We start from the raw sequence: 15,535 nt of genomic DNA on the forward strand, positions 1-15,535 counted from the left end.
ATATATATATATATATATATATATATATATATATATATATATATATATATATATATATATATATATATAATTTTTATATTTTGAGATTATGCAAATATTTTTATATTATGTATCATTAAATGGTAATATTACAATAATAGAAATTGAATTACTTTCTTGTCCATTCCTGTCAGGACTTATATATCATTATATATATATATATAGAGAGAGAGAGAGAGAGAGAGAGAGAGAGAGATCAAGTATCAGTTAATTCATGAGATTTTTTTAAATATTGATGATCACTTTAAATTTGGTTTTCAACTTGCTTCTTTATGTTTGTAATGACGTTTTCAAATATTTGGCCCTCACAGACATAGCCAAATAACCAGTGTCTCTCTCACACACAAACACTAAATCTAAAAAGTGTGAAAGTCACTTGTGGGACATCCTGAGCAGCGTTCTGGAGTGTTTATGCTGGGTTTAATGAGGCTTCAGTCCATGATGACTCAGTGTGATAAGCCCCAGACTGGTCCAGACTGAGTGCCGCGTTCCTTTTTTAGTCTTTCCTTTTCTGAGAGAGGTGAAGTGAGGTGAGGGCAAGGCAAATGGCACCACCGTGCCACGCCAAAACCATATCAGCCATGCCAACCAGCCAAAAAGAGAGGCTTCTGCCATCATTAGCACACACCGCTGCCCTGTCAGGCCCATCTCACAGTAAATGTCGTCACACAGATGTTGCCTCTATGTTTGGGATTTAAAGATTTAGGCTGTTTAATGTGTGATGAAGAGTATTTAGCAAAAAGTGAAACCTCTTTTCGCATTGCTGTCTGCATCAAAAAATTTGATTCGTTTTTTAAGAAGATCATTTTTTTCCCCTCAATCTGCTTAAATCCAATTAGAGTCAGTCAGTACGGCTACATTTACACAGCAGCAGAATATGATTGTCAGTCCTGATCGGGGCGCCACATTCAGATTAACATGAATGTTTTTGAGCGATGCCGCAAAACAAATTGGGAATCGAATCATCAGTCATAGGTTTTTAATTGATTTGAAAAAGAAGAATGTGCTACATAAAAATGAATCAAATTTAAGCGACTATGGAAATGTTTGAGAGTCGCTCATGAGACAAAAAAGAATCATGAATGTAATGCCATAATCTTTAGGAAACTTAAGCAAATAAAAACCATATTCAATTTATTGTGGTATTCACAGTGTTACTTTGTTTTGTATTGCCAGCAAAATCATTGTGAATCAAATTCTGAGTGTGAGTTCAATTGATGTGTTCTATTTGAACGAAACCGCAGCTGACAACATGATTTCTGTCATCAACAAGATGTCAGTCATGGTTATTTTTTCCTGTCACTCTCCCATTATGGCAGAGTCAATCCCTCTCAAGTTTTGAAAAATGGCAGAAAATGGGTTATAGTGTGGTCAGAGTTTTTCACTATTGTATCTTATGGTAAAATTACAATAAAAAAACAGTAAAACGTTGAAATATTATCACAACTTAAAACAAGTATTTTCTATTTTATTATATTTTCAAATGTAATTTACTTCTGTGTTGGCAGTGCTGAATTTTACTCCAGGCTTCAGTGTCACATGATCCTTCAGAAATCATTCTAATATCCTGATTTGTGCTAAGCAACATTTCTTATTATCAGTGTTGAAAACATAATAGGATTTTTTTAATAGAAAGTTCAAAAGAACAGCATTTATTTGAAATATTAATATTTTGTTACAATATAAATTGTACTGTCACTTTTGATCAATTGAATGCATCCTTGCTAAATAAAAGTATTTAATTATTTCAAAAAGAAGAACATTTTACTGACCTCAAACTTTTAGATGGTATTGTATAACGTTTTTGGCTAATAACTGAAAGTGACGTGACATGTGGCCAAGTATGGTGACCCATACTCGGAATTAGTGCTCTGCATTTACCCATCCAAAGTGCACACACACAGCAGTGAACACACACCCGGAGCAGTGGGCAGCCATTTATGCTGCGGCGCCCAGGGAGCAGTTGGGGGTTCGGTGCCTTGCTCAAGGGCACCTCAGTTGTGGTATTGAAGGTGGGAGAGAGCGCTGTACATTCGCGTTCCTTTTTTAGTCTTTCCTTTTCTGAGAGAGGTGAAGTGAGGTGAGGGCAAGGCAAATGGCACCACCGTGCCACGCCAAAACCATATCAGCCATGCCAACCAGCCAAAAAGAGAGGCTTCTGCCATCATTAGCACACACCGCTGCCCTGTCAGGCCCATCTCACAGTAAATGTCGTCACACAGATGTTGCCTCTATGTTTGGGATTTAAAGATTTAGGCTGTTTAATGTGTGATGAAGAGTATTTAGCAAAAAGTGAAACCTCTTTTCGCATTGCTGTCTGCATCAAAAAATTTGATTCGTTTTTTAAGAAGATCATTTTTTTCCCCTCAATCTGCTTAAATCCAATTAGAGTCAGTCAGTACGGCTACATTTACACAGCAGCAGAATATGATTGTCAGTCCTGATCGGGGCGCCACATTCAGATTAACATGAATGTTTTTGAGCGATGCCGCAAAACAAATTGGGAATCGAATCATCAGTCATAGGTTTTTAATTGATTTGAAAAAGAAGAATGTGCTACATAAAAATGAATCAAATTTAAGCGACTATGGAAATGTTTGAGAGTCGCTCATGAGACAAAAAAGAATCATGAATGTAATGCCATAATCTTTAGGAAACTTAAGCAAATAAAAACCATATTCAATTTATTGTGGTATTCACAGTGTTACTTTGTTTTGTATTGCCAGCAAAATCATTGTGAATAAATTTCAAATGAATGTTCAAAATATTCCCCAACCCCACTTAGAAGTCATAACCAAATTCTGAGTGTGAGTTCAATTGATGTGTTCTATTTGAACGAAACCGCAGCTGACAACATGATTTCTGTCATCAACAAGATGTCAGTCATGGTTATTTTTTCCTGTCACTCTCCCATTATGGCAGAGTCAATCCCTCTCAAGTTTTGAAAAATGGCAGAAAATGGGTTATAGTGTGGTCAGAGTTTTTCACTATTGTATCTTATGGTAAAATTACAATAAAAAAACATTAAAACGTTGAAATATTATCACAACTTAAAACAAGTATTTTCTATTTTATTATATTTTCAAATGTAATTTACTTCTGTGTTGGCAGTGCTGAATTTTACTCCAGGCTTCAGTGTCACATGATCCTTCAGAAATCATTCTAATATCTAAAATAAAAGTATTTAATTATTTCAAAAAGAAGAACATTTTACTGACCTCAAACTTTTAGATGGTATTGTATAACGTTTTTGGCTAATAACTGAAAGTGACGTGACATGTGGCCAAGTATGGTGACCCATACTCGGAATTAGTGCTCTGCATTTACCCATCCAAAGTGCACACACACACAGCAGTGAACACACACCCGGAGCAGTGGGCAGCCATTTATGCTGCGGCGCCCGGGGAGCAGCTGGGGGTTCAGTGCCTTGCTCAAGGGCACCTCAGTCGTGGTATTGAAGGTGGGAGAGAGCGCTGTACATTCACTCCCCCCACCTACAATCCCTGCCGGTACGAGACTCGAACCCACAACCTTTGGGTTATGAGTCCGACTCTCTAACCATTAGGCCACGACTTCCCCTAGCATGAAAGCAGCGGGAGTGTCCCAAAATGCCAATTTAGAATAATTATTAAATTATGAAAATTGAAAAATGAAAATTATGATTTCATTTTTATAGAAGTGTTTTACTATAAATACACAGTCTGTATTCACTGGGATGCTCCTCTCTGTCTGTTTTATCAGACTCTCACCCATATGTGTCGTCTCTGGTGTGTGCCTTCTTCATGTGTCTGACTCCGCTGTGGATGGTCATCTCCTCCAAACACCCCGCCAGCCGTCAGCTGCTCTACTCGGGCTGGGAGCCCGTTATCACTGCCATGTTCATCAGCAGGTGTGATGCACACATACACACACCTCACACACCTGGCCACGAATTTGCACACACACTGAAAAAGCATGTGGAGCTTCATTTGCCCCTCTATCACAATAACATTTTCCTTATTTCAGTATTGGAGGACTCATCCTTGACAAAACTGTATCTGATCCCAACCTGGCTGGGATTGTGGTTTACACGCCTGTTATCAATGGTGAGATATGTTATTCTATACAAACATATTCTATGGAGCTTGCACTATTTGTCTTCCTTTGAAACTTGCAGATAGTACAACACTTGTCAATACTGAAAGATAATTCTTGACGTTTTGGTCAATACTTTCCATAATAGGTCAAACTATGTCAATATCTCAATGTCTTACTTGTGTCTTACTTGCCTTTTGAAAGGATTAAGCTTTTAAAACCTTAATTTGTAGACCTTTATTCTTAACGCCCCCATGTCCACAGCACACATTTGTGCGCTCAGCTGATATTTCAGTCCCCTTTCAGACTTTTATTACCTCAGAGAAACATCTCTGTTATAACCACCCTCATTTAAAGTCATGCAAGAATCCTTGTGGCAGATATAGCCAGTTTTGTGATTTTAATGAATGTTTCCGTATTGAGAAAAAGCCAAAGGATGGAATATAGCTGAAATAGAGATGGAAGAGATTTAGCTGTAGGGTGAAGTAATTAATTGTGGTAGTTGAGTTTCGCATGGTAACAGGAGAGAAAGCCAGGACCATGGTACCTCCACAAAGAGTCATACGATTTTTAATTCAAGCACACTAATGAGAGACATTTACGCTGTCTGCAACCTGTCTGTGTTCTCCCGCCCAGACCACCAAACAGCTGTTTGAATCTCTGCATGTGTGTCTGTGAAAGAAGACAGAAGTTTATATCAGAATATCTCAAAATCAAAGGTCTTATTCTAAGAGTTACTTAGGGACTCAAAACAAAAGGAAATAGTGAAATAGAATGAGTAGCAGAGGCTTTTATGGTTTGTCTGCCCAAACAGGATGTGAGTCAAGGAAGGTTATTTAAATAACACACTCACGTGCCACTTAGGTACAGGAAAATAGTTTCCATTGTACATAAATAGAGCAAAGTCAGACTTCTCTTATCGCCTCCAGTATGAGGATTGGTCACAGTGGCCGAATGGTTGCCCAACAAGCAATTAGTGTGATTTATCTAGATTTTTTTGTACATCTTTTTCTAGTATTAAAGTTTTTAGTGGCACTGCTTTAATTAGCATGCTGTGCTTTAGCCGTAACACATATATGATAAAACCCTCTCAGAAAAGTTGCATCTTTAAATTCATCCCAAATAAAACTACAGCATCTAAAGACCTATACATTCAGACAGACCTTTTTGGCTATTACATTGCATCTCATGCTATTTTTGAGTTAAAAGTAGTTCATGTTTTCTTTTTAAGAAGAATGTTTTTGCAAAAAATATACTGGGCTTATTATGAACAGATTAAAAATAAGTCATTTTACACATCTCAACCAAAGCAGTGTACATACCGAAAACCAATTGGGCCCATACTAGAGCCCTGCTGCACACCCAGCCAAAGTCTCATCAGCTCTGTGACCCAGATTAAGGCGTCCATATATGTTAATCCTGCTGCTTGGACAGAAATGAGGTTGCATATCATCTCTATTTCCTGTTGGCAGACAAAGCTAAAACAAGCATCAGATTAATTGGACCTTTTGCTCCAGGGAAGGTCAAAAAATTACCATAGACTCTTTTCTCATGCCCCCAACCCATATCCAAAATGTTGTGTTGTTGCTTGTTGAGAAAATGAAGACATTTGAGCTAATCTGAACCACAGACACTTGCCCACACACTCCTTCATATTCATACAGATGGCATCTCTCCAGCACTGCCACAGGGATGTGACACAGTGTGGCGTAATGGTAACCTCTGCATTAAACATAAACACAACCTTGTTGGGGCTAATTGTGCAGAAGCCTGAGCTGTGCTAAAAGATAATCGTTCTCCCTCAGGTCTGCTCTTTAACGATGGGAAATGTTATTGCCATTGTGGGCATGAATGCACTACTGAATGTGAGAAATAGATTTGCGGTGTCTTATTGTAATTCAGATGACTGATTTTCTGTTTGGCTGTAAACTGAAGGTATACATTTTTTAAATAATTTACATCTCTCTTGACTGTCCACTTGCAGTTGCTAAATATTTTGAGCTGAAAGAACCATTTCTGGTTGTTTTTCCTGGAGTGGCACAGATTTTTAAAGCAATTCCCAAATCCCCAACAGTTGGTTGATGGATTTGACAGTGTCTTCCTTCACTAAAATCTTTTCTATTATTTTCTTTTCAATCAAAGTGTTTTGTTCTGTTCTATTTTTTTGTTGCATTGTTTAATGTGAGGTTCTATTTTTTATTTATTTTTTATTCAGTTTAGGTCTGCTGTTCTATATTGTTTGGTTCTGCTTTATTATATTCAGTTCAATACTATTTTTATTTCTGTTTAATAATATTCTATTCATCTAGATTCATTCTTTGTGCTGTTCGGTTCTATTTCATCTTTTATTATGTTCCATTCTATTTAGTCCTTTTCTGCTCTATTCTACTCTATTCTGTGCAATTATAATTTCTGCAGTTGTATTTTGTGCTGTTCTCTTCTGTTTGATTTCATTTTGCTCTGTTTACAAATATCCATTGTATTTTATTCTATTTTATTCCATTCTGTTTTGTGCTATTTCAAAAGCAGAGGTTTTAGCTCAACAGAGTGACAAACAAGATGGTGTAAAAAGAGGAGAGAATGTGTATGTTCAGTCAGTCTCTGTGTTGTCTGTTCTGTCCTCTGTCTCCTGTCTCTCTCTCTCTTTCTTTCTTTCTTTCTTTCTCTCTCCCTCTCACTTGCTTGTCTTATCCCAGAACCGCTGGGCGTGACATATCGTTACTGCGGCTCTGGACACCACTCTAATTTATTCGGGAGAAAGCGAGAGAGAGAGAGAGGGGAAGGGCTGTGTGTGTTGGCGTGTGAGAGAAAGAAAGAGAGAGATAAAGAGGCGGGGGACAAAAGCAGAGTTAGTACTGGTGACTCATGCCTGCCAGTCTGACAGTGGAAAAAAATTAAGCTTGTATTCATTGATTTCCCTGCAGAATCTTCACTGACATGAGCGTTATTCACAGGTTAACTTTAAGTCTTAAACGTGTTAGAAACAGGCATACTGCTTATTTCTCCTCATTTATTTATTCAGTTTTTGTCCCTGTACTCTTAGTATATATTTGTATGATGTGTGTACTATTATATTTTAGGTATTGGAGGAAACCTGGTGGCCATCCAGTCCAGTCGGATATCTACCTACCTGCACTTCCACAGCACCCCTGGAGAGGTTCCTGATGAGGCCAAGGGTTGCTACTACCCCTGCCGTACCTTCTGTGGCACAGGTAACCCCAACCACTGCCCTAATGTGCTTCAGATTACACCAACATGTGCCCTAGACACACACGCTAGTGCATAATAGATGAAAATATTGTGAAATATAGCCACATTTGACCCTGTAGACTTTTAGAAATTTTAGAATCTTTTAGAAAGCTAGCTTTTATAAAGCTAGAAGCGACATCAAGCTTTAAGCACACTTGCTAGTTTATTTAATTTGTCCATGAACAATGTCCAACAGTGAATATTCTGAATGAACCTTCATGAACAAATATAGTTTCCACTACATATCAATTTACCATTCATTCCGTGGTGGAAATGAAATTCTAAACATTTTTGGAATAAAATTACTCATTTGACTAAGGCTTATTTCATAGCATTTTATGAATCCTGAAATAATATTGTCACATTTTAAGAATAATTTGTCACATTTTGACTTGTTTATATATTTTTTTACATTATATACATAATATATATATTTATATTATATATATATATATATAATGTACAAATGTATATTTAAAAATATGTAGTATATACAATTTTATATAAATAATTTTCACACTATCATTTTTGCTATTTTGTTGACAGCCAAAGTAGATAAATTACGCAAAAATTATAAAATAATAGGATCAAGGCATGACGTGGCTCAAACCTATACCTCCCGCATGAACACCACAGCTCAATATGTGTGGAGCATGTGTGCTAAAGGGCTCCAAACCTCTTGTGTAATTTTAAATCCTCATAACATCCTATAAGGCCTACAAATTTAAGGAGAGCGACTTAAACACACTTTGAAGGCAGTTGTTTTCATAGCCTGTGTTAAAGAGAGCGAGAACCAGTGTTTAGAGCAGCATCCCTTACCAGGGCTTGCAAGTGTGTATGCATTAGATTTAATGGAGTGTGTGTAACGGTGGTTTGTGTATATCAATCCATCGCTTCCTATAAACAACAGAGGCAGCAGACGGCATGTTGATGTAGTTATGCAGGGCTCTTTCTTAGAGAAACAAGAGAACTCTGGGGACAGAGTCCAGATGCCAAGTACATGAGGGGCACGGTGCCCACTGCAAGCTTAGCAATGCCATGTGGAAAGATGGGCATAAATCTTCCTGCTTCAAGGGATCTGAGTGCACAGGTATGCCATACTGTGGGGGCTGACAGGATGCTAATGGAGTGAGAAGTGTAGTGCTTCTGAATGAGATGTTTACTGTATGCATATTCACTTCTAAATATAGAATAAATCAAATATGAACAGCTACACGTGCACAGATCGCACGTTGAGTGTTGTTTGTGTTCTGTGGTGTTTCAGGTGTCTTCATACTAGATGCTTTAAGATGCTTTAAGATAAATTATTTCACATAATTTAGTTGAAAATGTTTCATTCCGCTCAACCATTCTTTCTTCTCATTCCGCTCAACCATTCTTTCTTTTTTTTCTTTCTTTCTTTTTTTTTTTTTTTTTTTAAAGTAAAATGCTAATGCATAATTGTAAAGCTAAAAATGATTGAAAACCATTTTTGTTAATTGAAACAAACCTGAAACCTAAACATAAAAAATTTAGAAATGTTGTCTTGGCAGAAATAAACTGTTTCAACTGAAGTACTAAAGTTACTAATACTAAAATGAAAGCTGAAGTAAAACTAAATTGAAATATTAAACGAATAAAATCAGATAACAAATAACAAATATGAAATTAAAAGCTAATTGAATAAATACATATAAATAATAAAAAAAAATTATGATATTAATAATAGAACTGTAGAATGAGAGGATAAGAAAATAATCAACAGTAGAAACATATCTAGAGTACTACATTTAAGGCTGAAGTTTTTTGAATTAGAATAAAACATTCTGAAATAAAAATGCGGTTCATGACTCATTTAATATCATCTATCTAAATGTGTGTGTGTGTAAAAAAATAAAATATATATATATAATCAAATTAAAGGGTGTCATGAATAATTTATAAAACTATAATATATATTTTTAAGTGACCTGTATATTTGAATTTTATGAAATATATATTTTATTTCGTATTTTATTATGTCATTTATTGGTGGGGCTAATGAGGCAATAATGTTGATCTTTAGGCGATCATACTGAGATGAAATATGAAGCAAGCCATTTTGGCAGCTTGATTTTAATAAAAGCTGTTTTTGGAATTACAAGGAAGTTTTAAAGGGTTAGTTCACCCAAAAATGAAAATTATGTCATTAATTACTCACCCTCATGTCGTTTCAAACCCGTAAGACCTTCGTTCATCTTCGGAACACAAATTAAGATATTTCTGATGGAATCTGAGAGCTGTCTGACCCTGCATAGACAGCAACGCAACTGAAATGTTCCCAAGTCCAGAAACGTAGCAAGGAGATCGGTAAAATAATCCATGTGACAACAGTGGTTCATCCGCAATTATACGAAGCTACGAGAATACTTTTTGTGCGCAAAAGGAAAAGAAAACCCACTTTATTCAACAATTAATAATTGTCTCCTCCGCATCACCCTGTAGCGCCATTTTGGAGAGTATCCACTGGATGTAAACAACATATGCTGTTCTTTGTCAGTTGCGTCACATGGATATGCTGTTTCCGTTCAGATCAAATCACAACAACGTAAGAAACAGATCCGGCGTGACGCAGCTGACACAGAACAGCATACGAACGTTTATATCCAGTGGATACTCTCCAAAATGGCGCTACAGGGTGATGCGGAGGAGACGAATTGTTGAATAAAGTGTTTTTTTTTTTCTTTTGCGCACAAAAAGTATTCTCGTAGCTTTGTATAATTGCGGATGAACCACTGTTGTCACATGGATTATTTTACCGATCTCCTTGCTACGTTTCTGGACTTGGGAACATTTCAGTTGCGTTGCTGTCTATGCAGGGTCAGACAGCTCTCAGATTCCATCAAAAATATCTTAATTTGTGTTCCGAAGATGAACGAAGGTCTTACGAGTTTGGAACGACACGAGGGTGAGTAATTAATGACATAATTTTCATTTTTAGGTGAACTATCCCTTTAAGTTCTGAAACTTGCAGGATGTGTTTATAGTACAATGACCTTTTATGTCAAAAGATCAGGGAACGTTTGATTTCTCAGTTCATGACCACTTCAATGTCATCATTTTTATTGTTATTTAGATTATATATATTGATTTTTAAAATGATGCATTTTGTTGTTTTTTTCCTGTCTTTTTCAGGAGCTAATCATAGGTCAGCACAGGTACTGCTGTTACTGGTCATCCCTGGTCATTTGATCTTCCTGTACACCATTGATCTGATGGAAAGGGGTCACACCTCACTTACGCCCGTTTTCATGGTCGTGTATTTAGCTGCCGCTCTTTTCCAGGTGAGCATGACTTGTTGCCATACTATGACAAAAATAGAGCCTTCTATCCGAGTGTCAAGGCACTGACATCTTCATGTTTATTTCCATGCTGTTTAGAGAACCTGTCATCACTATGTCTTTTTATTAAATCTGACACCTATTTGAGGCTCAGCTGTAAGCACTATTTCCTGTAGCAGACAAAAATGTCAGCCTATAATCATAAAACCAGACACCCATTTTATGATACCGGTCTGCGGAATCTATTTCATCTTCAGTTTAATCGCGATGAATGTGCCGCCAGCAACCCACATGTAACAATGTTACAACATGCATTTTTTCCCCCCCCATCATAAACCTACAAGCCTTTTAGAAAATCCCCAGAGCTTTTAGACGCCCCATTTCCCCTCTGAATGAAGCAGTGATGACATTAGCGATAGCGAGCAGGTGTTGTTTGTGTCTGTGTAGGTGGGTGTGTATGTCTCTGTGAGTGTTTGGATATTCCAAAAGGGTGTTTTCATAAATTGTTTGGATCGCAATTAAGATCGATTACCCGCAGAGAACCTCAGTAAGGGCATTCAGCGGCTGGCATGTGGCGGCATGTTTGCGAGCATGTGGAATGTGTGGTATTTTTAGGAAGTTTGTGTGTATGTGTACATTGTACGTAAAACGCCCTCTCTAACCTGAACACACACACAATTTTCTTTGAGATCCACAGCTGCACTGTTTTACTTCAAAGCCGTTTGAAGGATCCTTGAGGATGGAGAGAGAGAGAGACATTCTAATGGCATTCAGTGGGGCCATTTATTGGGTTATGATGCTGCTCAGATATTTATTTTGTGTATCTTATTTCTAAAAACAAACTTTTGTCAAATTGTATAAATCGATTGTAGTAAATTTGCACAAATTTGTATTTTAAATACTATTTATTTAACTGTAATTCAACAAAAATATACTTGACTATAATAATGAAAGTTTAAATAATGAATAAATAATTTAACTATAAATTAATACATATATATATATATATATTTTTATATTTTTATCACCGAAAGCAAGAAATAATATATGAAACCCTTATATGGCTAAATTATGCTTCTCACATTTTTTTTCAAACAAAAGTTCGCTATTATTAGTCTTCACCAGCTATAGCTTGGCTTATTGAACATATGTCTACTGCACTGAAGTGGCCCCCTGACCTCTGACCTTTATGAGTCTTCAAATACAAGGCATCTATAGAATTGCAGAAAAAGTCTGCGTTAGAGGAAGAAATTCTAGGGTTAAATGAAGTTCCCAGTATATAGCTGTTAAGTATTTTTGGTGACGCTGTGCAGAGGGGTCTGGATAATGAATATTCACATTCCTCTCCGGGAACATTTTTTCCGATGAGGCAATGAAGACATTGCCTCCTCCAAAAACTGAAAAAATTATCCACAATCCATAGTAATCTTTTGTAACAATATTTACTTAAAGTATTTATTTTCACTTTTTATCAATTTAACATTTCCTTGCTGAATAAACATATTAATTTCTTAGTAATGACCCCAAAAGCTGTTCTTTTTAAATCGGGTTCCAAAAAAATATTAAACAGCACAGCTATTTCCAACATTGATAATAAATTAACATATTAGGATAATTTTTTGAAGGATCATGTGACACTGAAGACTGGAGTAATGATGCTGTAATTCAGTTTGCCATCACAGGAATAAATTACATTTTAAAGCATATTAAATTAGAAAACTGTTCATTTAAATTATAATAATATTACACAATATTAGTTTTTACTGTATTTTTCATCAAATAAATGCATCTTAGATGAACATAAAAGACTTCTTTAAAAAAAAAAAAAAACATTAAAAATCTTACTGATCCCAAACTTTTAAACGGTACTGTATCATATTTTTTTTATACTGTAGTTATTGTTTCAAGCACTAATAATTTATCGCTTATTGACACTGTTTGGTAGTTTCATGACAAAATGACATGCTTTCAAACAAGACACAGCTGTAATATGTCATATTGCAAACAAAATAGTATCGGTTCATGTTCCATTTACTTTTAACCTTTTTTTTCCGCTGGCACTGTGAACCTTAAAAAGGACACTGTGCAAACCTTGGCCTTTCAGCGGGTTTATGAGTTTGGTAAATCTGACTCAACCTTCCTTAGGGGAACCTCAAATAGAGTTTAGGTGCTCATTATATGTACTCTGTCTGTACTGATTATAATTAGCTTTATATAAAACCATATAGCCAAGTAAACCTGTGTGTGTGTGAGATTAAATATGAAAGCCATGCAACATCTCTGACTGCTTTCTCTGTCCTTGTGAGTGATGGAAAAGTGTTTCTGTGGGTTTGCGCTGGGTGGAACTACAAGGCTAATCTTGTCAGACCTCAACAGCTTGTGTACATTAGCAAACCATCACTTTCCTCGGCTACTCGGAAGGCCTCCGGCATTCCCTTTCTAACAGTTTAATCGTTAATTAATAGAACCCTAATCATGAGTGAAAGGGAAAGAAAACGCGAGGCAAAATCTCCCACGGAAAGGTCGATGTTCTGATATTCTCGCACACGGAAACAGGTTAATTATTGAAATAATGTCACAAAACTCCTCTTGCCTGGCAGGCACAATTAATAGCCTTTAAAACAGCCATTTATTTCTTGCTACCTAAATTGAAGTTTAAAATCTGCAGCAGAGAGCGAATGGCTTTTTAACCATCTCGCACTGACCTTAATATAACAGATATAAATGAACGCCGCCCGGCCGGTTAACCAGAGCGTCAGACCTCCAAATAGAGTTTCACACCGATCTGTCAGCCTGATTAATGGGCAGGCCTCGTTTTTATTTCACTTAAATGAAAATCCTTTGCTCACACATGCACGAAAACACAGGGCTGCTAGCGAAAAGCCTTCAGGAATTGCTGCAGTCCATCTTTTTAACTTCCAGTTGAATGCAAGATGAAGATTTGAAATCTCCATTAAGCAAACAAACGCCAGTTTTATTATCCACTGGGCCGCACTGATCCAAAAGAGCATTTTAATAGTCTGCGACGCTCAGCGAAGACAAACGCAAGGCTAATTTGCTGGTGTTTAATGAGCTGCGCTAGATGAAAAGCCTTATGATGTTTAGATCTGAAGCCGTTTCGGAAATTTGTCTTAAATGTGACCGACGCTTTTCAAAAGAATGTGATCTTGTTTCATTTCCGAGACTAGCTTTTCAAAGAAGCTCCATAAACAAAAACATTGTTACTTCTGGAATAACTCCGTCCGTCTCTTTCGGGTTTAGAGCTTCCTGTTGTGTGTGTGTGAATGTGTGGGAAAGTTCATCCAAAGTTTTGTGCTTTATGCAAGAGCGCAGCTTGGCTGACACTTTTCAATATTCAACGCATTCTTGTGTGCGTACTCTCTCCATCCCAGGTGTTCTTGTTGCTTTGCATAGCGGACTGGATGGTGCACTCCATGTGGAAAAGCGGGAAAGATCCGGACAGTTTCTCTATCCCGTATCTGACAGCATTGGGCGACCTTTTGGGAACCGCCCTCCTGGCTCTCAGCTTCCACTTCTTGTGGGTCATCGGGGACCAGGACAGTGATGTGGGTGACTAAGATCTTTCTTTGATCTTTGACCCACAGATCAAGCTATTCCATACTTGCTGTCTTCACTTATTGCCTTGAATGGCCGCTTGTCGGATCGGGCATGTGGCATAAAAACAAACTTAGCATTTCTCTGTCAGTTTGTGACTCTTCTTAAAGTGCCAGATGACTTATTAGCTGCATCGAAAGATTCAGCACTTGCAGTAAAGGATAGAAGGCGGTGAAGCTTCTCCATCATCTCAAACAGAGTGATTTCTGGTGTGTCTGATGTGGGACAGTACGAAAAGCTTCTTTAATGCTCACTTCTACCCCCTCGGGTTTCTTTTTGCAGTGGATGGACCAAATACAAACCCTAAAAACAAGAATATGTAAGATTGTCTTGGTGATTGTACTTTATTTATTTGTCTTGTCTTTCTTTAATCATTTACTCATGTTGCTCTTTGTCGTCTCTTTTGAGACTTGAGACCAGTTCCTCATGTCCAGTCGAGTCAGACCTTATTACAAATATACACATTTTTACTCAAGCCGTGCCAGATCAATTCATGTAAACCTCTGTAATGCAGTTTGGAAGTTAAAGTATTGCTTTGTATTGCTTAATAGCGTAGAATAATGAACTAATATATATCAGCTTTGATAAAAGGGAATAGACTTTCAACTGCTCGTTTAAAGAGAAACACAATGGTCTGAGTATCGATTGGAAATGTCAGGCTTTCTTTTTTGTTCTGCAACTACGTCTCTGTTTAATGGTCACGTATGCAACCAAACGAAATGGGATGAACTGGCAAAACAGACACTCTTATACAAGTCTTGTATATGTGTGTGTGTAAAAATTTTTGTACATTGTTACTGAGGTGCCATGAACAGCATTTTTCTACTGGCACCAATGGAGGATTCTTTGTGTTTTTCTGACCATGCTTTTTTTGATACTCGGAATGTTTAATAAAGGTTTAATAAAAGTTTATGTCCAGTATCCGTCAGTTTGATGTTTATTTTTTACATGCTTAGGACTCCTGAGGCCCTAATTAAATTCTGTTGACTGTAATTACCTGCATATGATGTCTTTGCAACTGCAGGGATGCAGCGAAACCTCCCTTATCGGTTTAGAAACCTCTTGCGCTTTTATGAGAAAGCTTTATATACATTCAAACAGAAGGTATTTCGCTTGCTGTGTGAAAACAATAAAGCGTGAACCATAAAGGGTTTTTATTTGATTACAAAGAGCTCTGCCAATAAAATACATCAGGCACTTCATAGTGTGCTCCTAAAATTTGCACTTTACTCCACCTGTCAGCAGTTTTGTCAAACTGA

The 15,535-nt window shown here is 37.0% G+C and overlaps 1 protein-coding gene across 1 annotated transcript in view; it reads left to right on the top strand.

Moving 5' to 3' along the window:
* The window catches only part of slc41a2b (solute carrier family 41 member 2b), a 23,116-nt gene extending 7,922 nt beyond the window's left edge, over positions 1-15,194 (top strand). Inside the window, exons 7-11 of the mRNA XM_016266255.1 lie at positions 3,781-3,928; positions 4,045-4,124; positions 7,194-7,325; positions 10,516-10,664; positions 14,054-15,194. Of these exons, the coding sequence (XP_016121741.1) occupies positions 3,781-3,928; positions 4,045-4,124; positions 7,194-7,325; positions 10,516-10,664; positions 14,054-14,239 (695 nt within the window). The 3' untranslated portion in view covers positions 14,240-15,194. The remainder of the gene's footprint in view (positions 1-3,780; positions 3,929-4,044; positions 4,125-7,193; positions 7,326-10,515; positions 10,665-14,053) is intronic.
* The last annotated feature ends 341 nt before the right edge of the window (positions 15,195-15,535 follow it).

This window comes from Sinocyclocheilus grahami, unplaced genomic scaffold (assembly GCF_001515645.1).
Source record: "Sinocyclocheilus grahami isolate Dianchi unplaced genomic scaffold, SAMN03320097.WGS_v1.1 scaffold33.1, whole genome shotgun sequence".
Taxonomy (NCBI): domain Eukaryota; kingdom Metazoa; phylum Chordata; class Actinopteri; order Cypriniformes; family Cyprinidae; genus Sinocyclocheilus; species Sinocyclocheilus grahami.